This window comes from Strix uralensis, chromosome 3 (genome assembly GCF_047716275.1).
Source record: "Strix uralensis isolate ZFMK-TIS-50842 chromosome 3, bStrUra1, whole genome shotgun sequence".
In the NCBI taxonomy this organism is placed as follows: Eukaryota; Metazoa; Chordata; class Aves; order Strigiformes; family Strigidae; genus Strix; species Strix uralensis.
In genome coordinates this window covers 1,070,940-1,097,065 of record NC_133974.1, presented here as the reverse complement: position 1 = coordinate 1,097,065, position 26,126 = coordinate 1,070,940, and the positions used below count along the sequence as shown (strand labels likewise).

The 26,126-nt window shown below is 53.5% G+C and overlaps 2 protein-coding genes across 4 annotated transcripts in view; one reads left to right on the top strand and one right to left on the bottom strand.

The window, feature by feature from the left end:
- LOC141940407 (uncharacterized) overlaps positions 1-26,126 on the top strand; it is a 208,476-nt gene that overhangs the window by 13,025 nt on the left and 169,325 nt on the right. The gene's annotated exons all lie outside the window — the stretch shown is intronic.
- SELENOI (selenoprotein I) overlaps positions 971-26,126 on the bottom strand; it is a 36,969-nt gene continuing 11,813 nt past the window's right edge. The window contains exons 2-10 of one of the 3 annotated variants that reach the window (XM_074861227.1): positions 19,088-19,156; positions 18,654-18,762; positions 15,572-15,646; positions 14,855-15,117; positions 12,586-12,694; positions 10,785-10,833; positions 10,127-10,307; positions 8,470-8,652; positions 971-6,556 (exon numbers count right to left, since the gene is read on the bottom strand). In XM_074861227.1, the coding sequence (XP_074717328.1) occupies positions 6,440-6,556; positions 8,470-8,652; positions 10,127-10,307; positions 10,785-10,833; positions 12,586-12,694; positions 14,855-15,117; positions 15,572-15,646; positions 18,654-18,762; positions 19,088-19,156 (1,155 nt within the window). In that variant the 3' untranslated portion in view covers positions 971-6,439. Of the gene's footprint in view, positions 6,557-8,469; positions 8,653-10,126; positions 10,308-10,784; positions 10,834-12,585; positions 12,695-14,854; positions 15,118-15,571; positions 15,647-15,754; positions 16,009-18,653; positions 18,763-19,087; positions 19,157-26,126 lie in introns of those variants that run through there. The other 2 variants (XM_074861229.1, XM_074861228.1) reach the window with 2 other exon arrangements.

Below are 26,126 nucleotides of genomic sequence, written 5' to 3'. Positions count from 1 at the left end.
AATCCCTGACCTCAGCCTCCCTGGTGTCTGTGGTCTCCTTCCCTGTGCGAAGCCCCGGCAGCGGGATCGGGAGGGGATCGCCCCGATGAGCACCGAAGCCAACAGTGCTAATGACTCGCTGTGAGGGTAGGCAGCTTAGTTAGGGCAGAGCTGAGTCCTGACTTCTCCAGGCCATCAAGCTGCAGCCAGGAAAACACCATTTTCCAGTGACACCCAACCTCCTCCCTCTTCCGGGGCACCTTGTGGAGCGTGGTCGGGGCAAGCTCCACATGGGATGAGCTGCGGTTGAAGCAGGCCACGATCCTGGCTTCAAGGAGGGCAGGAAAAGGGCGTCCAGCCAAACGCAGCATCTCTGCCCACTCCGCGTTTTAAGCAGCGCGTTTTAGGGCAGGCTGTCCTCGGGAGCCACGTGGCCACATCCCCAGCTCTGCCCAAGCCGTCCATGGAAACACAGCACCAACTCTAAAGGGGTTTTAGGGATTTAATCACTTGGGGGGGGACTCTGGGCAGAGCAGAGCTCGCAGCCTGGAGCAAGCTGAACAGGAGCCAGCAGTGTGCCCAGGTGGACAAGAAGGCCAATGGCATCCTGGCTTGTATCAGCACTAGCGTGGCCAGCAGGGACAGGGAAGGGATCTCACCCCTGGGCTCGGCACTGGTGAGGCCGCACCTCGATGAGTGGGTTCAGTTTTGGGCCCCTCACTCCAAAAAGGCCATTGAATGACTCGAGCGTGTCCAGAGAAGGGCAACGGAACTGGTGCAATGAAGCTGGGCCATAGGGCAGGCACAGCCCAGGGCAAGGCTGCGTTCTCCTTGCCCCGTCCTCTGCCAGGGCTGCAGACAAAGAGCTGCCCCAAAGAGCTTCTCCACCACAGTGTAAATTTGGCCCCGCTGCCCAAACTCAGCCCCTTGCGCTGGGCTGCCCCTGCTCAGCAGAACGAAGGAAAAAAAAAAAAAAAAAAGACAAATACCATTAAAAGGCTTGGAAAATTTTATTCTTTACTGAACTTTAATAGTTTTTTTGTTTGGTTTAAACACAATAAATATTTCAGTAAGAGCATTTAACAGACTGGAATTCAAACCCACTGCAGTACCTCAACTCCCAGCGCCAGGACCCCGGGGAAGCGATGGGGGGCCCTGGGGGGCCATGGCAGTGCCGGGACTGCTGCTCCCCACCAGGCTCCTTCGTCTGATCCACCTTTAGGGGCAACCCCACGCCGAGGGACTGCGCTTGGTGCCGGTGGGGAGCCCGGCAGAGCCCCCCCCCCGAGCCCCCGTGGCTCCTTGGGAAAGGCTCAAGGAGGGAAGAGACAGAACCAAACCACCACCCAAGCCCCAAACGTGTCTTTCCCTGCATCATTTCACAGCCCCCACAGCCCCGGGAAGAGTGTCGGCTCTCCAGCCCCACTGTGCAGGGAAGGGGGGGGTGGGGGTGGGGGGGCAGAAGGCCGATCTCCTGAGTCCAGTTTGTGCCTCCAAACTTGTTCCTAGAAGGACAAGGTGGTATCACCAACTCCTGCCCCACTCTGCCCACGACAACTCAACAGCCACATGGCCAGCGGCCTTCAGAGATGCTCCGAGGGGCTGCGGAGAAGATCCTTGTCCTCCCCAAGAGCCAGGACAGTTTGCAAAACCACCCAGGTGTAAGGGTTGAGCCTGAAAGGCTCCAGTTTGTGCCACGGAGCCCCGCCAGGGGCTGGGTTTGATGCTGCTGCCTTGTTTTGCCTTTAGGTTACCGCCGGAGAAGAGAGCGACTCAGCCCTCGCTCAGACCAGAGCCAAAACCAGCCCCGGGATCCACCACCCTCCTCTTCCAGAGGGACTGGCACCAGCACGGACCACCACCAAAACCAGCATGTGCTTCAGCTTGAGGGACAGAGAGGGTCAGGCTGAAGCACACCCAGGGGGAGTGGGACGGAAGATTCTGATTAACGCCATCTCCAACCTGAAGCACAGCACCAGCTCCTGCCAAAGAGCCGCCACAGCCGCCGCTGGCCGAGACGAACGGCCCCTCGTAGGGCGAGCAGAGAATTTCACCAAAAATCTCCACTCCTGGGGCAGCGAGGCCCTGACCACCTCCTCAAGACCAGCCTAGAGACCTCTCAAGCCAGGCCTAACCACACCGGGATGGCTCTTAGAGACCTCTCCCAGAAGCTAAGAGGTAGCACCCATTGTCACCACGTCCCGCCAAGAGCAGCCTCCACGTCACCTCGGCCACTGCTTCGACAGCGCGGCCAGGGGGAATGGGGACAAAAGCAGGATGGGTCAAGTTCGCAACCCCAGGCCAGGGCTGGGTTCCGCGTTAGAAAAGCAAAGAGTAAACGAGGTTTTAGCTGAGCCCGCTACATCACCGCCGAAGCGAGGCCGACACGCTGCACCGCCAGGTTTTGGGATGGGGGTGCGCAAAGGAAAAAGCAAAAAGGGACAACTGGAAACAAGAGACTGCTTCAGGAAGCAGTTCCTGCAGGTTTCAGAACAAAACAAACCAACAAAAAAGTTCCTGCAGGTTTCGAAAGGATACAGACACCCCCCCCCAGTTTTGCCACAAACCCAGGTGACCAAAGCTCAGCTACGGCTTGTGTCTGCGCAAAAATCAACTGTTCCCTTCACCTGCCTATGAAAAAAACAAGATCTGAGCTAGTGTCCAAAAAGCACTACTTCTCCAGAGACTTTCCAGGTCCATCACAAGCACAGATGCTCTCAGAGAAGAGTTTGGCCTTGCTAGAACTGACCTGACTGCGATTGAAACAGCTCTCAGTCTACAAACTGCAGGTACTGAAGGCACCCAGGGGGTAACATCAAGCCAGGTCTATTTAAGGAGATTAAATACATTCCCAGAGCCTCAGAAGCTCACGCTTACACCATCCTGCCCCCCTGGCTCTGGCAAAGTGCCTGTCTCAGGTGGCTGATGTTTATGAGAGGCTGCTGTGACCGACGGCAGAGGAGGGGAGTTAACGGCAGCACAGGGGGGGCAGGAAGAAGCCAAAACCCCAGCGCGTAGGTGCTCGCTTTGCCCGATGTTGGTTCGCCCACAGGTCAGCCGCAGCCTTTGTACCTGTAAAACATTGCTTTTACTGCGACGGGCGGTTTTACCCAAATGCCAGGAGGCCCCAAAATCTGCACTTCAACCCTCAGCCCCAGCTCTGCTCGGTGAATTCCTGCGCTAGGTCGGCGCAGAGACCGAGGGGAAAAAGGCTTCAAGCGAGGCCGCCTCTCGGCCTCGGCCATGTCACACGTCCCAGGCTCCCACAAAAACCCACGTCAGAGCAAAAGCTGGTGGCATGGGGAGGACCAGGAGCCAGCAGCACCAGCCAGCCCTTCCCACAGGGCCCTGCCTGGAGCCCGAGGCCCCGTGACCAACATCCCAGCAGGTCTTGGAGGACTGCACCCCTCCCTGAACTGGTTTTTTGTGTGGTTTTTTTTTTTTCCTGGTCATACTCTGCATCGAGAGAAAATGTGCAAAACAGGTTTAAGAAAGCATCAGACAGTCCTATTATCGACTCAGCGGGTCCATCAGTAATTAAGAAAAGATGATGAACGCTGTCCCTGGAAGAAGACACGAGGCAGATCAGCTCTGGAAGGAGGTGAGGAGTGAGGGCACGTCCTACCCAACGACCCAGCCCCATCCCAAGGAGCATGTCCCACTGCAGGGACAGAGTCTGGCCAAGCAACCACCACCGGAATACAATCACCCCCAGCTGCTGTTAGCAAGAAATACCTTTATTCTTAAGACTTAAACCCACGATTATTAATAAATGGTTCATTTCTCAGCATGCCCCACCCCACCAGGGCAAGACAGTTTGGTCTGTCTTTGTTTCCGTTCCCCTCCCAGAATCGGGGAGCAGAAATCACTTAATTTCTAACAGCCCAAACAGAAACCACCCCCCAGCTTCGCAGCAGCAGCACGAGTTGGGCACAGTCACACGTGCCCTGAGACCAGGCCTGCTCCCTCCTCGCTCTGCCACAAGCCTGGCAGCCCTAGAGACCAGCGAGCCTGTTTTCCAGCACTGATTTAAGGAGATATTTTTCTAGCTTCAAGGTGCAATAAATTAAGGCACCAAAAATCCAGGACTCTCCAAAGATAAAGCCTGTGCAGATAAGAAGTGGTTCCAGTTTTTGAGAGATGTTTCTCCTACAGCACAACAAACATTTGCAGGATTTTAGAGAGGAAGCCCTGCTTCCACAAGTTTGTAACCTCACAAAAGGCTTTTTCAGGGTTTATTACGTGCTGCAAAAGCGCACCAGCTCACAGCTAGGTGAGACAACAGACAGACAGTGTATTACTGAGACAAAGTGATATCCTATGATTTAAGATCAGACAACTCACAACACTAGCGCTGGCCCAGTCCTCGGGGCCCAGCAATGCTAGTGGGAAGAGACAGGACAAGGCAAGCTCCAGGCTTGGGCCCCCAGAGCTCAGCTGAAAGCCCACGGGAACACCTCAGGTATTCCCTGGTCCTGCAAACACACGGAACTAGAAAGTAAATCACCCAACCTCCGCTTTCCATCAGTGCTGCTAGCACAATTTTGCTATCTGAACACATCCTGTAGGTAATTGTGCCCCATTTCAAGATTCCCTGTTAATTCTTGTGCGAGCGTGACTTAAATTTATCTCCCTTCATAATTATTATATTTCATTAAATAGCAAGAGTCAAAAATTCAAGCACAGCCCAATTCATTTGTACACTTAGGTTTTTTTTTTTTCTCTGTACAACGTCAGTAAAATAAGATAGGAGTAAGCTACTTTATTAAATAAACTCTGAAAACCATTTGCCCCCTCTCCCAGGTGAGCCACCCTTCCCCGAGAGGCGGGAGGCATCCAGCCACGCCAGCACGCAGACATTCAGCCGAGGACGTCAGCCCCGATGAAGGCGCCAGCTCGCTCCTCGCGGGGCGTACCGTGACCGAAAAAAAAAAACCCTGACGTGGCACCCAGGGAAGGCCTGAGTTTGCCTCAGGATTTCAAGCCTCATAGTCTGCATGACAAGGATTCAAATTTACAAAAGAAAAAGTATTTAAATAGTAGTTACAGTCTGAAGGTTTCCTAAGGCAGGAGGAGTCTTCACCTGCAGAAGGAAAACGCTGTGACCAAGCTTCTACGAACCACGTTGCACAATAATCAGTGTAAAAGCGACTTTGTTCCCATGGTAATTACATATGCACAATCTGCTGTGCTTGTTCGCTTCCGGATGCAGCCTTTCCAGAGCCTGGGTTTAAGCTACACTCTTCATTCAAGCACAGATCTTCATTAAATAAAGTGAACAGAAAAGAAAATCAGCATTCAGTCTTCACCACCCCACTCTAACTCAATTATGAAACAAGAAAAAAAAAAAAAAATCAATGCAAACATGTCTTTTACGAACAGACAGTAAACAAATAGATCCCTGGATGAGACATGCAGCCACTGGGGACGATGGTTTTGAAAAATAAAGTGATATTTGGAAAGGACCCCACCACACACACACCTGTGAGCTTTCTGAGATTGCGCACACAACCAACACAACACTTATTAAGGTGCTTCTCCGAGCGGTGGATCGGAGCCGTCGCTGGTCCGGCGGGAAGGGCAACGTGCAGACTGAGCCTGGCCACGCTGCTGCGAGAGCAGCGGCTCAGGAGCACGCGGTGACCCAGCAGAGCTGACCTGGAACAGCGAGTTCCTGCTGGGGGGAAAGAGGGGGCAGCTGGGCTCGGCGTTAGGCTGGTGTAAGCCACGTTCTGCTGCCAAGCGCAGCGCGGACAGGAACACAGTTCAGACATGGCCCCAGGTACCCACAGCTCGAGCAGGGGAGGCAGAAGCCACCTTCTCGCTTTTACAGGAAATTGAGCCCTGATTTTCTAAGCCCACCCCAAGTAGAATATTACTAGTTTTGTGTGTTGTTCTTTTTCTCCTCCCACACCCCTAAAAAAAAAAAAAGTGCAAGTATTTGCCCAAATAAGTATTTGCCCAAGTAGGTGAATGCAGGAAGGCAGGACAGAACGTGGGGGAACTGTCACCATCTGCTCCCAAAGTACCAGCCCGGGACAAGGGCTCTCTAGCAGGATGAGGGTCAGACATGACCCCCCCGACCACCACGATGTTCCCTTCACCTTGCAGAAATCAGCGGTTCTGTTGGTTTTGGTGACAGGTCGAGATGCTTTGCTCAGGTAAAGCCATTTGCATCCCCAACCGGCTTTACCTGAGCAAGAGCTGGAGTTTGAGGTTTCACCGGGAACATTCAGCTGGTCTAATATACAGTAATAGCGACCTGAAAGGCTGCTCTCCTCGTCCACTTCCACCCGAAACCGAAAGCTTGCGCTCATGGAACAGCAGCAGGGGCTGCCCCGTACCAGTCCTGCCCTGGCTGCACCGGATACCGTGCGTACTTTGCCCTGATGTCTGTCCAGAGGATAAGTTTAGATCTGTGGTGATGGTTGAAGTATTTACAGGTATTTGCAGCAGTTATTTACAGTACTTCTGCAGACCGCAAGCTGATTTTCTCTTCCTCCACTCCTAGTCAATCTGGCGTGGGCTTCTTCAGCGAGAAGGGCCGTATATTGAAGTGCCTGCTCAGCTGGCTCACCTGGGGACAAGGCAAACAGGACCGGCTTAGCGAGGCGAGGGGGGACAAGGAGGAAAGCGGGCAGAGCACTAACCTGGTTCCTGCACGGCCGACCAAGCCCCTGTCACCTTCCTGCACCCACTTTCCCCACCACTGCCCACCCCACGTGCTCCCGGAGCCAAGCCCTGGCCCTGCCAGCCCGACACTGGGGCCAGCCGGGCACGTGGCCCCGCAAGGTGCAGCCTTGCTCCCTTCCCAAAGCTTCCTGAGTAAGCCTGGTCTATCCAGGAGCAGGCTCAGCTCCGTTCCTGCCCTGCTCAACAGTCAGAAACACGCGCCCTGAGCCCAGGCACGCGGAATTTTACCTTGGGGTACTGTCCCTCCCAACAATATTTTTATTATTTTGCTTAAATTACTTAATCTCGGATATCTATATATAAAAAAACCCGCTCCCTGAATCCATTTGCAATTCAAACTGGAGGTCGGGTACTTTACATTGAGACCACCAAGACACACACAGGAGGGTTACAGAAAGAAGGGGAACCCAACACCAGGCTTTGGATAATCAGGCCCCTTTTACACCACCCTTTGGGAGAAGCTTTCACCACCTCCTTGGAGGACAGGAGAAAACCAGAGAGGACCAAGAGCTGCACCAGGAAAAGAGCTTTCAGTTTCTGAAAGTTGCAGAGAGGAGGATGAAACAGGTGGTGTGGCACTGGCATCTGGTGATGGCACCAAGAGTGAGCAGCACCGGAGGCCGAGCTGGGCAGCGGGTCAGGGCAGAGGGTTTCTTCCCAATCGTTCCCCCCAGGCTCAGAGCGGTCAGAGACTTAAAAGGCTCTTCAGCTCAAAGTTCCTTTTATCCTGGAAGAGGAGACTACACAGATGGGTCCTCGGACAGCTGGAGGGGAGGATCGAGGGGAAGATACGCAGAGCACCGAGCAGCTCGCTGCAGGGGCTGGGCAAGCCTGGGCGGGCAGGATTACACCATCCGGTCAGGCCCCGTCTCCAGCTCTGATTCCAAGACCAAATTTATTTAAGCTTCTTAGCTATTCAAATCCTTCTTGCATAGAAGCCTCATTACACTAATTGGAAAGACAAGACAACCTGGCTATTATTTTTTTGCTGTAATTACAGTTCAGACTCGACTCCGGAGGCTCCACATTAGAGTTGGGGTTCCCAGGGGATGGGGCTTCCCAAGGAGGGAGGACACACGGCCAGCTCCGCAGGGGCCATTGGGTCCCTCCCCCTCATTCTGGGGGCATTTCTAACAGGACTCGGTCTCCTCCGAGTCTATTTTTTCTCATAATCAAAACTCAGGGAGTTGGCCCAGAGCAAGGGGAGCAAATCAGTCCCTGGATTTCTACACAGCCCCTGCAGCATTGCAGCTCCAGTGTCCCCACCTTCCCTAGCAGGGACACCCCCGCTCCATCATGGCTCTCCCAGTGACTCCAGCATAGGGCACGAGAGCGAGGTTGCAGATGAAACCAAAGTAACACCGACAGGCAGTTTAATTTTTATCCTAAGACTCCCAAATTAAGGACTCACGGCCGACGCGCAGACACCGTGTCTAGTGGAGCTGCCCCTCCCGCTGCGCAGGGTTGCGGGTCACCCACGCTGGCTGTCACCCAAGCTGGTCACTAAGCTGCCACACCAGCCAGGAGGAGTTAAACACGGCAGCAGAGATGCAAATATTTGTTTCAAACTAACCCCATGTCCAACAGCCCCCCTGCCATCACACACTGTGTGAAGCTGGCTTCAAACCCACACGACAGCCTGCCCAGGCCTCTCACAAGGAAGTCAGCTCCCGTTTCACACGGTCACGGACGGCAGGACACAGAGCCGTTCCCGCTGACATTCCCGTTTTTTAAGCAGACTATTCTCTGCCCCAAACAGCCCCCGAGCAAAGCCTGCCATCAGCTGAGTTCACCTACCACGACCACTCCGTAGTGGATGTGTGCCAGGGTGAGGAAAGCCGTTAACAAGTAGAGGAGAAGCGTTTCGCTGTTGGGCACAAACCCGGACACCACCACGAAGAGCACCCCCGCTATGGGGAGCAGCATCCAGTTGAGAGGCTGGCAGCGCGTGCTGCTCATCTGACAGACGATCAGTTGGCACTGCAGGAAGAGAAGGCTGTCAGGGCGTGCACCCAGGATCAACTCCGCAAGCCCAGAGCTGTCCGGAGCACAGAGAGGACGGTCACACATGCGCACAGAATCCCAGAATCATCTCGGTTGGAAAAGCCCTTGAAGCTCCTCCAGTGCAACCATGAACCTCACCCTGACCGTTCCCAACTCCACCAGATCCCTCAGCACTGGGTCAGCCCGACTCTTCAACCCCTCCAGGGATGGGGACTCCCCCCCTGCCCTGGGCAGCCCATTCCAACGCCCAACAACCCCTTCTGCAAAGAAATACTTCCTAAGAGCCAGTCTGACCCTGCCCTGGCGCAGCTTGAGGCCATTCCCTCTTGGCCTGGTGCTGGTTCCTTGGCTCAAGAGACTCATCCCCGCTCTCTGCACCCTCCTTTCAGGGAGTTGGAGAGGGCCATGAGGTCTCCCCTCAGCCTCCTCTTCTCCAGACTAAACCCCCCCGTTCCCTCAGCCGCTCCCCATCAGACCTGTGCTCCAGACCCTGCACCAGCTCCGTTGCCCTTCTCTGGACACGCTCGAGTCATTCAATGGCCTTTTTGGAGTGAGGGGCCCAAAACTGAACCCACTCATCGAGGGGCGGCCTCCCCAGTGCCGAGTCCAGGGGTAAGATCCCTTCCCTGTCCCTGCTGGCCACGCTAGTGCTGATTCAAGCCAGGATACCATTGGCCTTCTTGGCCACCTGGGCACACTGCTGGCTCCTGTTCAGCCAGCTGGCAATCACATCCCCCAGGTCCCTCAAATACCGTACCAATCATCTCTGCTTACAGCTACCACCAAGTGGCTTCCCCCCGTCCCCACCCCAAGTTTCTCACTCGGGATCTTTCTTTGCATTAGAATTCCTGTGGGACACACACAGCAAAGCCTCCCGTGGGGCAGGATGGTAATAGGGAAACAGGCATTGAGGGCATCTTTAAAAGAAAAAGGAGTTCCCTTGAGCAGAGCGAGCTGCACCAACCAGCACGAGCTGCTGGAGCCAGGGCACGGAGGCACAGAGCTCACACATCTGAGGTGACAAGCAGAGGTGCCTTTGTTAAGGTCTCGAGCAAGCACAGATGCAATATGCAGCTAAACCGGATTTTGGCAAAAGCTTTAATCCCCCACATTTTAAGTTCATCCCAAAAAAGGAAGCAGGAACTCCTTTGATATTAGCAGTTTGCTGTTCGCAACACAGAGGGTGCCCGCGTGCGTAAAAACACTCGATTTAACTCATTCTCTAGTTTCTGAAGAGAGCTGCAGCACAAAATTCGCAGACCCCAAACCCTGTCTCCTTTCCTGTTTGTTCTTTCAACCCTAGAAAAATAGTAAAGCTGTTAAGTTTACTTTCACATCTCCCTTCTCTCCTCACATGCGAGCCAGTCTCTTCCTTCCTGCCTCCCAAGCGCTCTGGCAGGCTTCACACTTCCCAGGGGATAAACTGGAGCACGAAGCAAAAGCCACTTACAGAAATGTTAGCGAAGGCTGTTCCAACCATGAAATAGAAGAGCCTGGGATGGACCTCCAGGATGTCTGTCGGGGACACGAAGATCCACGTGGTGCAGAGCAGGAACAGCAACACTGGGGACGCCAGCGGCAGCATGATTTCATACACAGAGTGGTGCTTCAAGGTGTTGTTTTTATAGGCCCTGAAAGGCAAGCAAAAACCTGAAAACTCCTGGAACCACAGCCGAGAAACTAACTCCTGGAACCACAGCCGAGAAACTCCTGGTCCCTGCTGCAGAACCTCACTGGCCATTCTGCTATTCAAAACTGCTGCTATCAGTCACAACCACAGTCAGATGAGGAAGGTGCACACCTTCATTTTAGCCTCAAAACCTCCCAAATTCCAGAAGCACCTGGTCGTCCAGCTCTCTGGGTTGTGACCACCAGGACAAGCCTAGAAAAGTCAGGGACCCTTCCACAAGACCCTGCTGAGCAGGCTGCCAGCCCACTCCTCCCAGTGCACCCTGCAAACTGGGACCTTCTGGTGTGTCAGAGCCACTTTGCCACACTGAAAACAGTCTGAAAACTCCTAAGGGGAAAAAAAAAAGTTCCAAGAGGCTTTGGGGGCTCTTGCTAAGGTGTTAGTGCAGGGGGGGAGACCCGAGGACAGAGGAACTTACTTGTAGAAGTTATACAGGCTCATCGGCAGCGTCACAGTGAGCGCGCAAGCTGGAAGAGAAAGAGCCACGTTACTACCCCACGAAAGAGGGAGACCAGCACGTGCACCCCACGGAGGGGTAGGTGGTCGTGCTCTGGTTTAAGCTGCTTGCACCAAAAATAGCTCTGAGATGCGCAGAGAACAGCTTGGCATGTTTAAAAGTAGGTGCTCCTAATTCTGGTCCAAGAGCTGTAATTACAAGTTAAGGTCTGCTATAAATTAAAGCCATTTCAATTTTGAAGTTGCATTAAGGAGCCCAGTATTACGCTTTAAACAGTTAAAAGTTTAATTATAATACTGTCTTTAATGAGACATGAGGCGAGTTCAAACTCCACAAGTGACATGGCTGGGCACAACAGTTTTCAGTCTTCATAATAAAGCCAATTTGCTATTTCTCCCACTGCGAGCAAGAATTTTGAGTTCCCACTGTGCAAAAGAGTTCCTGTCATTTAACTTGACGAATGATACAAAAAGCCTGAGTAATTTTGAAAAAATTTAGACCTCAATAAGGAACATCATCCGCTACACTCAAACCCATGAGTCTATCCCAACTCCCTCCATGTTTATCTAGCAGCAGGTATTTTACACAAAGCTGTAAATATTCCTGCTTTTAATAACCCAACTCCTATCCAAGTGCACAAATCCAGCCAATGTGCTCTGTTTTTCATACAGGAAAACTGCATTTATTATTCATATGTTAAGTTATACAACTGCCAAAGGAAAGCTCAGAATATCCACCTGATGAAGACAAGTGCAAGCATTAAGTTTAACACAATTCAAGACATATTGACTTGAAATTAAGTAGCTACAATTAACCCCTAAAGAAAGGGATGTAGACTAAGAAAGATTAAACTGAGCAACAACTTCTGAAGAAGCCAAATTGCATGAAGCAAAGACAGCTCACCCCCACTAAGCTTCACCTGCATTACTCTCCCCTTTGCAGTGGCTTGTTCTGACTGACCACTGGAGAGAGAGGCTGGGCTTTTATTTAATTTTAGGGGTTTTTTAATTTGAGATGGGTGGATGGAGGCCAGGATCCCCAAACAGCAGAGTGCTTTTCCCCATCTCCGTGGCCATAACTTCTCTCCTGCAGCAGCCCCAGGCTCCCACGGGGTTGGGTTTTGTTGTTTGGGGTTTTTTTTTTTGAGAGAGAAACTGTGCTTTTTTTGAAGCTGGGCAACGTGAAGGCCAGCGCTGGGGCAGCACAGCTATTTGGAGGAGACATATTTTCACGCTCTCACAGTCCCAGGCATGAGGGAGTCTCCTGTTTAGCACCCACCCAGGGGATGCTGAACTCCAGCTGCCCCCCAGAACACCTGGCCCTGAGCAGCAGCCACGACCCTCGGCCTCTCTCCTCTGCCCACCACGCCGAGCCACAACCACTTTGTGTGTCTGCACAAACCCTCAGCCCCAGGTAGGCAGCACCGGGGCTGATCCCCTGAGCAGCAGCACACACCTATACCCTCAGCATTGGCACAAAATATATCTGAGGTGTGAGCGCAGCGCTCTGCTTCCTCGTTTTTTTGGTCAGCACAGACCCAGGCACGCTGGAGTTAACTACTCCAAAGTAACTACGCAGGAGGCAATACTCTGAAATCCTGGGGAAGGGCAGGCTGCAAGAACACCCTCAATTAGTCACTTCAATAACAGCCTACAGGAGCTTTCATTACAGCAAACAGAACAGCTTCATCATATAATTAAGACATTGGGTTTTGTTAAAAAGGTGGAGTTTAAAAGACAGGCTTCAACATGGAGTTTCTTACCAATAATCATTGCAGTGAATAGGTCTCTATATAAGAAATTAAACAGGAAAGGTGCATACCAAGCCTCAACTCCCACAATGGCCGTCACTATGTAGACAATTGAAATGGTCTGAAAGGAAGCACAGGACAAGCAGGCGTGAGCAACCAGGCAGGCAAGTCTGGCAGCATCCGACTCAGCAGGCAAGTCTGGCAGCACCCAACCTGGCAGCACAACGCACAGGCCAGGCAGCTTCAGGGAAAGGCAGCTCGAGAGCTACGCTTCAAGCTATACCCAGGTCTCCTGGTCATGATACATTCAGTCCATCCTGCTCAAGATACATTCAAGTTCTCTCCTCTGGGAGGAAGGAGGAAAATTAAAAAAAAAAAAAAAAAAAAAAACATAAACATCCCGTTTTTGGTATAATAAGTGTGGTAGCTGAGCTGCTGAGGAGGATACAACCAGGAGCAGCTCCTCAAGCAAAGATGCCCTCACATGGCTTGAACTCTCCAGATGCCTGAAGCACAAGCGAGAGGTTTTATACTACAAGTTGCAGTGACCCTGCAGGGTTTGTTCAGGGACTCTTTCTTATCCATCTGGTGAAGCAATTAGACAGGGAAAAAGCTAACAAGGGGTATTTCAGTTTTAAGAGTAACCCTGAGGGTGGGTGAGGCACGCTGCAGGGTAGCTTAGCCCTCCACTCCCTGCCTTTCTGCACCGGGCAGAGATCTGAAAGCAGGAGGGTTGAGCAATGCTTCTGGAGAAAGGGATCAGAGTATAGTCAGAGGGGACCAGCTACAGCCTCCTTTTACCAGTAGAGACAATTACTGCAATTAATGCAGCTGCATCAACTGAAATCTCCTTCCAACTCGCTGCATCTCCCGCCCAGCGGCCGATAAACCAGACGGTAAAGGAGGGCTGTGTGCCGTGAGGCGGCATGCTGGTGAGGAGTGACGGGAACTGCATCGTCCAGAGCTCGCTCCCTGCCCCGTGGGCTCTCCAGAAAAGAGCTTCCTGCAGAAAAGTCTTTCACGAGAGACAGACGTGCCAACGTACCGAAGGGTCCATCGCCGTCAGTCTCAACAGCGACCATGGTACCGAGAGGCACCTCCCCAGGAACCTTTGCTCCAGGCACAGTGATTAACAAGCCAATTAGTTACTCTGCTCTGTTTTGGCACGCATCCTCCTAGTGCCAAAAGGCACCCCAAGACTCTAGAGTTGAATTTACCCACTCTGCCTTAGAGCAATGATTTAGGTGGCCAAAACATGCATCTTTGGACAGCAGGAACCAGGCAGAGGAAACAAAGGCAATATCCACTCTTCAAGCCTTGTTTGTTTGTGGTGAGTCCATCTACAAAAGCTACTTGGCACAAAATAAAAACCACAGCGTACAAACCTCCTTGGATTTCATGGTTTTGAGCAGTTCAACACTAGTGTCACGTGAGCCCACCCCATTAAAGCAGTTCTAGTGCAAAGTCACAGAATCCCAGAATGATCCAGGTTGGAAAAGCCCTTGAAGCTCCTCCAGTGCAACCATGAACCTCACCCTGACCATTCCCAACTCCACCAGATCCCTCAGCGCTGGGTCAACCCGACTCTTCAACCCCTCCAGGGATGGGGACTCCCCCCCTGCCCTGGGCAGCCCATTCCAACGCCCAACAACCCCTTCTGCAAAGAAATCCTTCCGAAGAGCCAGTCTGACCCTGCCCTGGCGCAGCTTGAGGCCATTCCCTCTTGTCCTGGTGCTGGTTCCTTGGCTCAAGAGACTCATCCCCCCTCTCTGCACCCTCCTTTCAGGGAGTTGGAGAGGGCCATGAGGTCTCCCCTCAGCCTCCTCTTCTCCAGACTAAACCCCCCCAGTTCCCTCAGCCGCTCCCCATCAGACCTGTGCTCCAGACCCTGCACCAGCTCCATTGCCCTTCTCTGGACACGCTCGAGTCATTCAATGGCCTTTTTGCAGTGAAGGGCCCAAAACTGAACCCACTCATCGAGGGGCGGCCTCCCCAGTGCCGAGTCCAGGGGTAAGATCCCTTCCCTGTCCCTACTGGCCACACTAGTGCTGATACAAACCAGGATACCATTGGCCTTCTTGGCCAACGTCACACAGGCACTCTTGGAAAGTTCTCCTCCTCAAAGCCTGGAGACGGGCTGAAGACACCCACCTCCAGCGAGCGTTGCAGTGACCAATATACAAGACTCTGGCCACATGGAAGAGCCACACACACCCCTCTGCACCCCAGCAGTTTGTGGAGCTTCTGCCGAAGCCAAGCAGCGGCCACGGTGTGTACTTACCACCTGGCTGATGTCATATCCCCAGGGCAGGAAGAGGATCCCCGTGTTATACTTCTCCCAGTGGGAGAGGATGAATGAAAACAAGACCACCCATAAGAGGAGGTAGAGAACGAAGACACTGACACCCGTGGAGCCACGTCCAAAGGTGGAGTAGACTGTCACGACAAAGTATACGCATGCCCAGCTGTCCAGGCCGTGATCAAAGAGCTCTCCCAGGGGCGTGCTGGAGTTGGTCCGGCGAGCCTGTTTCCCGTCAACACCATCTGGGAAGAGAAGAAGGAGAAATGGGGAGTTTTGCTGGACACCCCCATGAAGAAACGGGCCAGTTTGCAGCTGAGAACAGCAGCTTTCGCTACCTCCATCCTCTAATGGGGAGCGTGCTCCCCACCCCCCTGCTCTGTTTGAGACTGAAAAATGCAATAGTCTGACAAGATTCTATTTATTTCAAGCGGACCAAGACAGAGTTTCACAATTCGTCTCAAGGTCAGTACCAGCATCCTCCTTTCACACATCAGCTGCTCTGGGACAGCTTTCTTCTACCCACTTTGCAAAGCAGCTCCCAGAAACCGCTCCAGCAGACCAAGCAGCAAGTGGCTTAGGGCACGGCAGAAGCCCAGAATCAAAAATTTCTCAACAGGCTCCGAGATAAGATGACACGCAGCCAGAGCATGAAGATGACAGGCACAAACCCCCACCATCAACTAGATAAAGTCTTACCTAATGTATAGGCGATGAAGTTGAGGAGCCCCACAACGACCCACACTCCGTTTGGAACATGCTGGTGATCAGGAGCTGCAGAGATCAGAAAGACCCACATCAGGGCAGCTCTGTACGGACTTCTAGCGGGTTTGTTTTGGCACAGCAACATGGGCCGGCAGCTCATCCAGACAAAGCACCTACAGAGCTCAGTGAAACTGAGATGTTGGCTTTCCAGGACATGATGGCAGAGTTGTTCCACAACAGCACGTGAAAGTGGGTCACCAAGGACTTTGCTTTCCAGGACATACTTGTCCTCTGTCCCCAGCTCCCCAAAGTCACAGGATCTAGGAACTGGTGGCAGCTGGAGCCAAATGCATGACATGGAAGTGTGTGCAGATCAGATTCTCCTCAATCACTTGCTCACAGAGCATCAAGTAGAGCCTCTTTGAGATGTGGCAACATTCCCCCCCAGCCTCCAGCCCCTCCTTAACAGCATCTCCAACCTCCCCCAGCAGCGTTTCAGGAGATAACCAGCTTCACTGTCTGCAACTCAGGGAGCCCAAAGATGCATTGGAAAAAAAAGCAAGAAGAGGAGACACAGCTTCTTGGCAGCAGCCTCAGGGGGGGCTCATGGAGGTGTCCTTGGGGGAACAACGATTCTGTGAAATGCCACCTCCTGTTTCCTTAGAGCAGCACGATGGTGCCTTTCCAGCAGCAAATGGAGGGCATCGCATCTACAAAACTATCCAAGGAGGGGGGAAGGCAGAAGCTTCTGGAGGCCTCACCAGCAAAATGAAAAGTCTTTCCAAGCAGGACACGCATAACTTGGATGTATAAAAGGGTCCCAAAGCATAAGCTTCACCATCCCTTTGGCAGAGCCCAATTTTCTGGATGTCTGATGTCCTGGGGATTCTTACACTGAGCCTCCTTCCCCAAGCGACTACTGTCAGCTTTTCTTCCTATGGCTCACGGACCAAAACGCAGTCCAAATCTTAGCTAGCAGCCACTGATGCCAGCCAAGCTTTTGAAAGCCTGGCATATTGAAAACAGTCCTTGTCTACCTACCAATAAACACAATCCCAAGGAACCAGTATTTTTCCCCACTTAACTGTGTTTTGATGATTGGGCCAGTTTTCGAAGAACTAGATCAACTCTTCTGAGCAACCTAAACCAAACCTGGCAGAGGCAAAGGGAGAGGAAAATACAGAGAGGAAGCTATTGATAAGTGACTGAGAATAAACGTTTCCCTGGGACACCCCCACAACTGATGAACACTGGTAGGACCCTGGGAATGACCGACCAGCCAGTCTCACCACTGCGGCTGGGAAGGTCATGGAGCAGATCCTCCTCGAAGCTGTGCTGAGGCACGTGGAGGACAGGGAGGTGGATTTGGGACAGCCAGCGTGGCTGCACCAAGGGCAAGGCCTGCCTCAGCAACCTGGGGGCCTTCTAGGATGGAGTGACTGCATCCATGGGCAAGAGAAGAGCTATAAATGTCATCTAGCCAGGCTTCTGTAAGGCCTCTGACACAGTACAACATAACATCCTCTTTAAATTGGAGAGAGATGGGTTTGATGGGTGGACAGTTGGTGGGTGAGGAATTGGCTGCCTGGTCACATCCAGAGGGTCAACGGCTCAATGTCCCGATGGAGATCGGTGACGAGCAGGGTCCCTCAGGGGTCTGTACTGCGACCAGGACTGTTTCATATCTTCATCAGGGACACAGACAGTGGAATCTGAGTGGGGCATGTGACACACCTGAGGGACAGGATGTCATCCTGAGGGACCAGGACAAGCTCCAGAAGTGGGACAGTGTGAACCCCATGAGGTTCAACAAGGCCAAGGGCAAGGTCCTGCCTATGGGTTGGGGCAATCCCTGGTATCAACCCAGGCTGGGGGCTGAAGGGATGGGGAGCAGCCCCAAGGAGAAGGACTTGGGGGGATCAGTGGATGGAAAACTGCCTGTGAGCCGGCAACGTGCGCTGGCAGCCCAGAAAGCCACCCGTGTGCTGGGCTGCACCCAGAGCACTGTGGGCAGCAGGGCGAGGGGGGGATTCTCCCCCTCTGCTCCGCTCTCGGGAGACCCCCCTGCAGTGCTGGGTCCAGCTCTGGGGGCACCAACAGCAGAAGGACACGGACCTGCTCGAGCGGGGCCAGAGGAGGCCACGAAGATGCTCTGGGGGCTGGAGCACCCCCCTGTGAGGACAGGCTGAGAGAGTTGGGGGGTTCAGCTGGAGAAGAGAAGGCTCCAGGGAGACCTTAGAGCGGCCTCCCAGGACTGAAAGGGGCTACAGGAAAGGGGGGAGGGACTCTTGATCGGGGGGGAGGGATAGGACAAGGGGGAACGGTTTTAAGCTGAAAGAGGGGAGATTTAGATGAGATCTAAGGCAGAAATTCTTCCCTGTGAGGGGGGTGAGGCCCTGGCACAGGTTGCCCAGAGAAGCTGTGGCTGCCCCCTCCCTGGAAGGGTTCAAGGCCAGGTTGGACGGGGCTTTGGGCAACCTGGGCTAGTGGAAGGTGTCCCTGCCCGGCGCAGGGGGGGTGGGACTAGATGGAAAAGGTCCCTTCCCACCCAATCCGTTCTGTGATTCGATGGGTACTGTTAAAAAGTTCCAAGCTCTGCACATCATTGCCTTATGCAGAATGGTAAAACCCAGAAAGAGGATTTTGCTTTTGTTAGTCCAAACATGGCGCCGGCAGGTTTTTGCAAGAGGGCAATTAGCTGGGATGCAGAGAACAAGGCTCTACCTGCTGACTTCAGGGAAGCAATTTCCCACATAACCTTGTTAGATTTTAAAATGAGGGCACTGGATTCTTCTCTGCTCTGTAGACAGAGCCGAGTCCTACTCAAGATTTCGGCTGTTTCCTTCTCCTTCGCCCGCAGTCGCCTGCCCAGCAGCCGGAGGGGAGGAGCTGCACTTGGACAAGGCCTCCTCACGAAGCCCAGCGAGTTCAACCCCTCAACTCTGTCCCAGCCCCCTGCCTCTGGGAAGGCCCAGACTAAGAGACCTGATCAACGAGCACCAGAAGTCACAGCAGAGGAGGTGACAGACTTCACCACTCCGATGCTTCGCACCCAACCAGGAACATGCAGCCTTACCAGAAGCATAAAAGTCAGGGTCGAAGTATGCCATGAGGAAGAAGTTGAAGACAAGCAGCAGGAAGCCAGAAAACGTTATCAAATTTGGGGCCAGCCAGGTAGGGAAGATCTATGGGAAAGCAGCAAAAGAACACATGAACTCATTAAAACATGTAATAAGGACCACGTGGTGCTCCCAGCCACGGCAGAGACCTGGTTACAATCGTCTGGGCGTTAGACAACACTGCTTAGTCGCATCTGGTGTACCACGGGGCAGCAGGAAGCTTTAAGCTGCAATGCAGTGAGCTCGGGGCAGGCTGCAGGCTGGAAGGCAGCAGCCTCTGTAATTAGTTGCACCACAAACGAAGCAGGGCTTTTTGGCGGACAGTTTTACAGAGATGGCTCTGTGGTGACTGAAGTTTTGCTGGTCGAGTCGGGGCAGGATGTGGTCTCACCTTCACTATCGTGTTCCAGAAGGGATGCATGACGTACAGAGAGAGGGGGTTGCTGTCCACGGCACTGTACTGTGAACGACAAGGGAAAAACAACAAAAAAAAAAAATAGTTAGGGCTCCAACATGACTTGTGAAAAGCCAGAGATCCCGAATATTGAGCTTTCCGTCAGGACACCTGCTCCCCAAGTCTTGGCACTGCTAGAACACTCAGGTCAGGGACAGAATCTCACCAGGGATGGTGCTAAACCACCCAAAAAGCACCCACCAGCTCCAGCGACGTCGGCCACAGACCCGCAGAGGCAGCTCTTGGGTGCCCATCTCACGTCTGCCCCCCACCCCGCCCCTCCGCAGGCAGCAGCTCCGCGAGGAGGAGGGTGGGTGACATGCCCAGCGCAATGGTTCTTGGGAGGTGGGGAGAGACTCGAGGACACACAACCTCTTTTACAGCCAACGCCTCACACCGCAGGCCCGGTGATGCTCTTCACAAGCCAGAGAAGAAGGGACAGTCCCACAGCTCCATGCACCCACACCGTGGGACCGATCCACCAAGGACTGCTTGAGCAATCCTGCAGTGTCCTGCCCCAAAAGAGAAGCAGGACCAGGGCCCGTGGCTTCAGCACGCAGAAGGGCAGAGGGGACTTCCCCAGCCACCACGAGGGCTGGGGCGACTCCTGCAGCCCTGCGGGTCTCCAGGCTCCTTGGCTCTCACACCCCAGCACCCCTCCTTTTGCCAAAGGCTGCAGGAGGACAACAATGAGCCCCCTTGGTGGGGTCCCTGGGATGGGAGACTGTTCTCTGACGGACAGAACACTGATGGGGAGGCTTCAAGTGACACATTCCTGTGCTGACAGTTCTGAATGACCCAGACACAACCTGTGACTGACCCCAGAGGTCCTGCACAGGAGCTGCTGTGCCTTAGTCAAGGACAAAGCCCATTGAGATGGCAGCTATCACTGTCTTACCCATCTCCAGTCACTTGGAAGAGACTTTCTCCTCCCAGAAAGAGCAGATATTTCCAAGAAAGGTCTTCAACCCCCCCTACCCTTGTCCTGCAGATACTCCAAAACACCACCACGCATCCACAAGTACCTCCAAATCCCGCACATCCCATCGCAGGGAAGGTTTAGACTAGATATTAGGAAGCATTTCTTTCCAGAAGGGGTTGTTGGGAGTGGGAATGGGCTGCCCAGGGCAGGGGGGGAGTCCCCATCCCTGGAGGGGTTGAAGAGTCGGGTTGACCCAGCGCTGAGGGATCTGGTGGAGTTGAGAATGGTCAGGGTGAGGTTCATGGTTGGACTGGAGGAGCTTCAAGGTCTTTTCCAACCAAGATGATTCTGGGATTCTGTTTCAGACACAAAGGGTCACTTGGCACTAAAGAGAGGTGAGGAGGCACCAGCTTCCCAGTGCGGCCACACAGGTGACCTGAGCTGGTCTGTGGGTACGACGGGACATGGGGCAGGATGGGGGGATGGAGATTGGGGCCAGCAAGGGAGCAAAGTGATTGTAAACAGAACGGGCGACACATTGCACTGTTTGAAGGTAGGACCCATGTCATTTTTCCTTATTCAGTTAGGGCTGAGCAGTTTGAAGTTGCCCACTGAGCTGGTGAAGGATCAGCATCTCGCTCCTTGCCTGCGTCCAGCTCAGCGAGCTGGAGTTTGCATTTCTGAAGGGGGACAATCGGTGGGTGAACAGCAGGAGGCCCGTGGGTACCCCACACAGGATGGGTCTGAGGGCTCCTCAGAAGGGCTCTTCTCTGTTAAGGAGCTGAGATTTCTGCAGAGGCAGCTGCTGCCCTCAGGAAATGGGGAAGAAGAGCTCTTACCCCTCATCCCTCTGCTTTTAGATCATTTGAGGTGGTCGGGGTGGGTATATGGTGGGGAAAATAAAAATAGAAATAAAAATCAAAGACCCAGACAAGCTACAAAACGGTTTCCAGTTCGAAAGTTAAAATTTGACATCATTTGGCTCTCAAGAGCACCGCAAGCTGTTATCTGCTCTCCAGCTCACAGCCCCTTCCTAGCAAAGATTACCCCATCTAAAGTCCTCCTCCCCAAGTAATAGTTTGATAAGAAGCCCAAGAAAAATTTCATAGGCTACGAAACTCTTTGGCTGATGTGCTCAGTGCTCAGCTCGTGCCACCCACACACTCTGGGTGCCTGTGGCTGGGACAACACGCCTGCAGCTCCCTGGAGTCAGCGCCCGCCGCCACCCCACGCGAGTCTAATCCCAAGTTCACGAGCAGCGTCAGCGAAAGCAAAGCCTCCACCCCTTCTCTCCACCCCAGACATAACCTATGCACCCCACGAGATAAGGTTGGCCAAAGGAAACCCATCAGCTCCAGGTCCCCACCCACTCCCCGGCCTTGAACCCACCACCCTCTCTGCACCGACAGCCTGCTCCTCCCTCTGCGCTTCTCTCCTCGGCTGGAAACCCCATTTCCCCTGGAAGCAGCCTGTCCATTTGAAAAGCTGGGAAAAAAAGCGGTGGGAAAGGGCAAAGACACACAAGACAGACACCTGCACAAAGAAGGGGCACCAGGTCTCGCCGGGCTCTGAGCAGGCTGAGAGCTGCCAGCATTTGCTCCGAACAGGACAAATCCCACCCTTGGCAAAGCGTTTCTGTGCTCCCACCAGCTCTTCCCTGCCCTCCCCGTCACGGATCGGTCCATCTTGCTGGGACTTTGCCCCAGCACTTACGTCCCCACACCAGTAAAACCCGTAGGAGTTGCAGAACAAGCAGCAACAAAGCCCCAAACTCAACGCCATACAGGGGCGAGGTTTAAGCCGCAAGGAATTTCCATCCCAGCTTAACGCAATTTCAGAGGACAGAATTCCAAACGCTTTACAAGATAATAGGATTTGAACCACTGGTTAGGGGAGGAGAGCTGGAGATTGATTAAATCTCATTATCCCCAAAACAGCCTGGAACAAGAAAACAGACCTAATGCTTGGAGCAAGGTTGGGGAAGCGCTCTGGAGTTTCTATGCCCATGTTTGTAAGGTACCTGGGGGAAGTTTCCGCAGGCCCATGTCCCGGGAAACTTCCCTCTCTCCCCCCAAAGCCTGGGGATAATTGTCAATAAGCAGCTTTTCCCTGTGGTCACACATGTTCCCACCCTGCTTGTGGAACTCAGAGACCTGAAACTGGGGGAGAGGGCAGCTGTTTTGCAGAGGTTTGCTGATACAACCACCCCAGCTTCAATCCGTCTGCTGGAGGGACGTTTCTTTGCCTGGAAGTGTCAGAAGAGCTCCGAGGACACCAACAGAGCAAAGGGACCGAGCTGGGGCTGGCTCTGGCACCCCAAGGGTGCTCCCAGGCAGCCAGGACAAGGTGCCTGCCCAGGACAGATGCCTGCCAGAACACCACTGACCTGCCTCAACTCAAAACCATCCGCTGTACCCAGCCCTCCTGCAACTGCTTTTCCTCATCTGGTTTCTTTCTTACAGACTAAAATTGCCACTTCAACTTTAGCTTTAGGGCCAATGTTTTTTGAAGACTGACATTCACAGAAAAATACAGGCCAGTCAGAGAGGGACCTGGGGGGGTTGATTGTCAGCCGGCTGAACAGGAGCCAGCAGTGTGCCCAGGTGGCCAAGAAGGCCAATGGCATCCTGGCTCGTATGAGCACTAGCGTGGCCAGCAGGGACAGGGAAGGGATCTTACCCCTGGGCTCAGCACTGGGGAGGCTGCCCCCCAATGAGTGGGTTCAGTTTTGGGCCCCTCACTCCAAAAAGGCCATTGAATGACTCGAGTGTGTCCAGAGAAGGGCAACGGAGCTGGTGCAGGGTCTGGAGCACAGGTCTGATGGGGAGCGGCTGAGGGAACTGGGGGGGTTTAGTCTGGAGAAGAGGAGGCTGAGGGGAGACCTCATGGCCCTCTCCAACTCCCTGAAAGGAGGGTGCAGAGAGGGGGGATGAGTCTCTTGAGCCAAGGAACCAGCACCAGGACAAGAGGGAATGGCCTCAAGCTGCGCCAGGGCAGGGTCAGACTGGCTCTTAGGAAGGATTTCTTTGCAGAAGGGGTTGTTGGGCCTTGGAATGGGCTGCCCAGGGCAGGGGGGGAGTCCCCATCCCTGGAGGGGTTGAAGAGTCGGGTTGACCCAGCGCTGAGGGATCTGGTGGAGTTGAGAACGGTCAGGGTGAGGTTCATGGTTGGACTGGAGGAGCTTCAAGGGCTTTTCCAACCTGGATCATTCTGTGATATCTGTCTGGATCTGCCTGTTCATACACTTGGAGCAAAGCTGAAGAAGGGGCCCCGACAGCTCCCCAGAGCACCAGGCTGAGCCATGGGGCTCGTCCTCGCCCAGAGCTCGTCTCACACTCAGCTGCTGTGATGAAACACTCCCAAGGCTACACACACAGCAGTGTTTTAGCTCTCCACGCACAGCACCAGCTCTGTCACTCACCCACCTCATCCTTGCTGCAAACTAGCATCACTTTTTCCATTTTCAGTCTGTACACATCGGTCTAGTGACTCATGCATGTGACTTATCCTTCTCCAAGTCATTTTTCTGCCACCAGTTAGGACTCTGCCACCAGTGAGGACTCTGATTTCTCCTTCATTTTCAGGGAGAGAAGGTCAAAGGAAAAGCATGAGTGTACAGAAGGAATTTTGGAGACCTCAGAGCCTCCTTCTCAAAGCAGACAGACATCTGTAACAGGCCCTGCTCTAAAATAGCACCATGTATGCAGATGCTGCTTCTCCAGCTGCAGGAAGGAGCCCACCCTCGGGATTTGGGTTTAAACTCCTTCCGAAAAGAGCAAAACCAACTTCACAGCAACAATCTCCTCACTCACAGCGCACAGCAGCAGCCTCCCCCGCGCCCCGTCCGTGCCAGGACGGCCACAGGATCACTCAGACCCCCTGCTTCCTTCATCCAGTCACCCCAAAAGGTGCCACAGGGCACCCCAACAGCCAGCCCCAGTGCTGTTGAGGGTGCAGCAGCAAGCTGACTGGCATCGTTATGGGATTTAGAGACACAAATGGCTCATATAGCTTAAAAACAACATTAATCATACAATCAGGATGTTTCTGGAAGAACCAATTATGCGTTCAAGGAGGAAAAAAAATACAGATTTATAGCCCAGATACTACTAATAGCCTTCCTGGCCAGAAAATCAACTCCACTTTTAAGTAATGTGGTTACCCGGAGCTAGCAGCAGACCGAATGCCGTCACATGGGTGCTCTGGGTCCTGAATGGAGCCGGGGCGGGCTAGGGGAGGACAGCACCGGTGGCACAGGCACCCACGCTGGGGACGGCAAGCCAAGGATTTGTACACCCCCATTTTGCTCGCGGGTGCTCCGGCGAGGTCCAGGGCAGCCCACGTTGCTGGCCACAAGCCCGCGTTTCACCGCTTGCACCAGCAGCAGGAGCAGGGCAGAAGGAGCCTCAGCAGAGCAGCCCCAGCAAGTCCGTAAGGCTGTTTCCTATAAATCTCCTTAAATACAAAGAGGGTGCAAGGCTAAGAGCCTTCTCCGATCAGGCTCAAGATAAGCCAAAGGCAGCGAACTCAACAAACCCAGCTGAGTAGAGCCATGCCAGTGCAAACAAACCACACTTGCACTATGCCCATGCTCTGCTGACCTGTGAGAAGTCACATCGTGCTTTAACGGTACTTATTAACTTGAGTCCTGTTTATCTTTTCTAAGGTAATTTCTTTACTGGCAGCGGTAAACCCACAACCACCACACCAGCCGAGGGGTTTGGCTCCCACCATGAGCAGCAGCAGCTCAGCAGGCACAAAACAGGGTGAAGGTGTCCTGTCAGCTTGCCCGACCAGCTGGCAGCGCGAGCTTCAATCACAGAGTACCTGCTTGGGAGGGAGCTCAAGGATCAGCTGGTCCAACCTTTCTTGGCTAAAGCAGGGTCTAGACAAGATGAGCCAGGCCCCTGTCCAGCCGAATCTTAAAAATGTTCCAAGGCTGGGAAAGCGTTCAGTGATGGCATCGCTTCCCTCCTCCTGCCTGCTTTTCACCAGGCAGGTTTTAGACATCAAAGGAATTAAAGCTCGGAGCAGAGGGACTGCAGACAGATAAAACAAACACGCTGGGATGCAAAGCATCTGTTCAAGGTCGAGACCCCAAGTGTTTGGCCTTGTTAGAAACTCCCTTGGTTCTCCCCCCCGAGCCCCGGCCGGGCTTTGGGTGGAATCCAACAGGAGGATGAAACCAGATGTTTCCGCTCAAAACAAAGGTGCCAGCTATCCTGCCTTGCTGAGGTTTGGTGCAGAAGGCCGGACCCGCTTGCTCCGACTTTGGACGCCTCAGCTACGGGTGGACGCCTCGCGTGGGACTTCCCCCTTGCAGGGAGAGGGACTCCAAATCCTCGCTGACCCGGGGCTGCCAGCGCCTGCGGGTCTGGATACATGAGGGATCTTTCTTAATCACTGTTCTCCCCGTCGTGTAGCAATGATTGGGTGCATTGCCTTGCTTAACTGTATGTAGTAATAATTAAGTGTACTGTTCTGTATTTGTCTTACTGCTTATTTTCTGTAGTACTTAGTTGCATCCTTTAATTATTAACAGCAAAATCAGCCTACTCTTTTCACTCTGGTGTCTGAGTTTAACTGGCACCCTCGATCAGCAGAACACAGACTCACCCTCCAGAACAGCAGCTCATGATGGGACCTGCTTGTGGTCACCCCAGGAGCTCACTCACAAAAACCCACCTGATGGGGAGCCCACACTCGAGTCAACCCTTGGCTACCTGAGCTCCAGGCATCTCATCCAGAGCTGCAGGTCTGTGCTGGCACCAGGATGGAGCAGGTAGCCAGTCCCCCCACCCTACTGCGAGTCCTGACCCCGTTCCATCACTGTGCCAGGAGCGGGGGGAAATCATTCCCCTGCAGATGCGTAACACGGAGCAACACTTGCTGTTGATGGCAGGCTTCAGCAAACAGCCTGCCAACTCCCTCTGCAACCAGGAGCTCTCCCTCTGTTTCGGAGCATTAAATATCCATGAATATGGGTCACCGCCGCTTCCGCTACAGTTCGAGGTATCAGCTGCAGAAAGGACGCACAGATGGCGAGCACAGGAG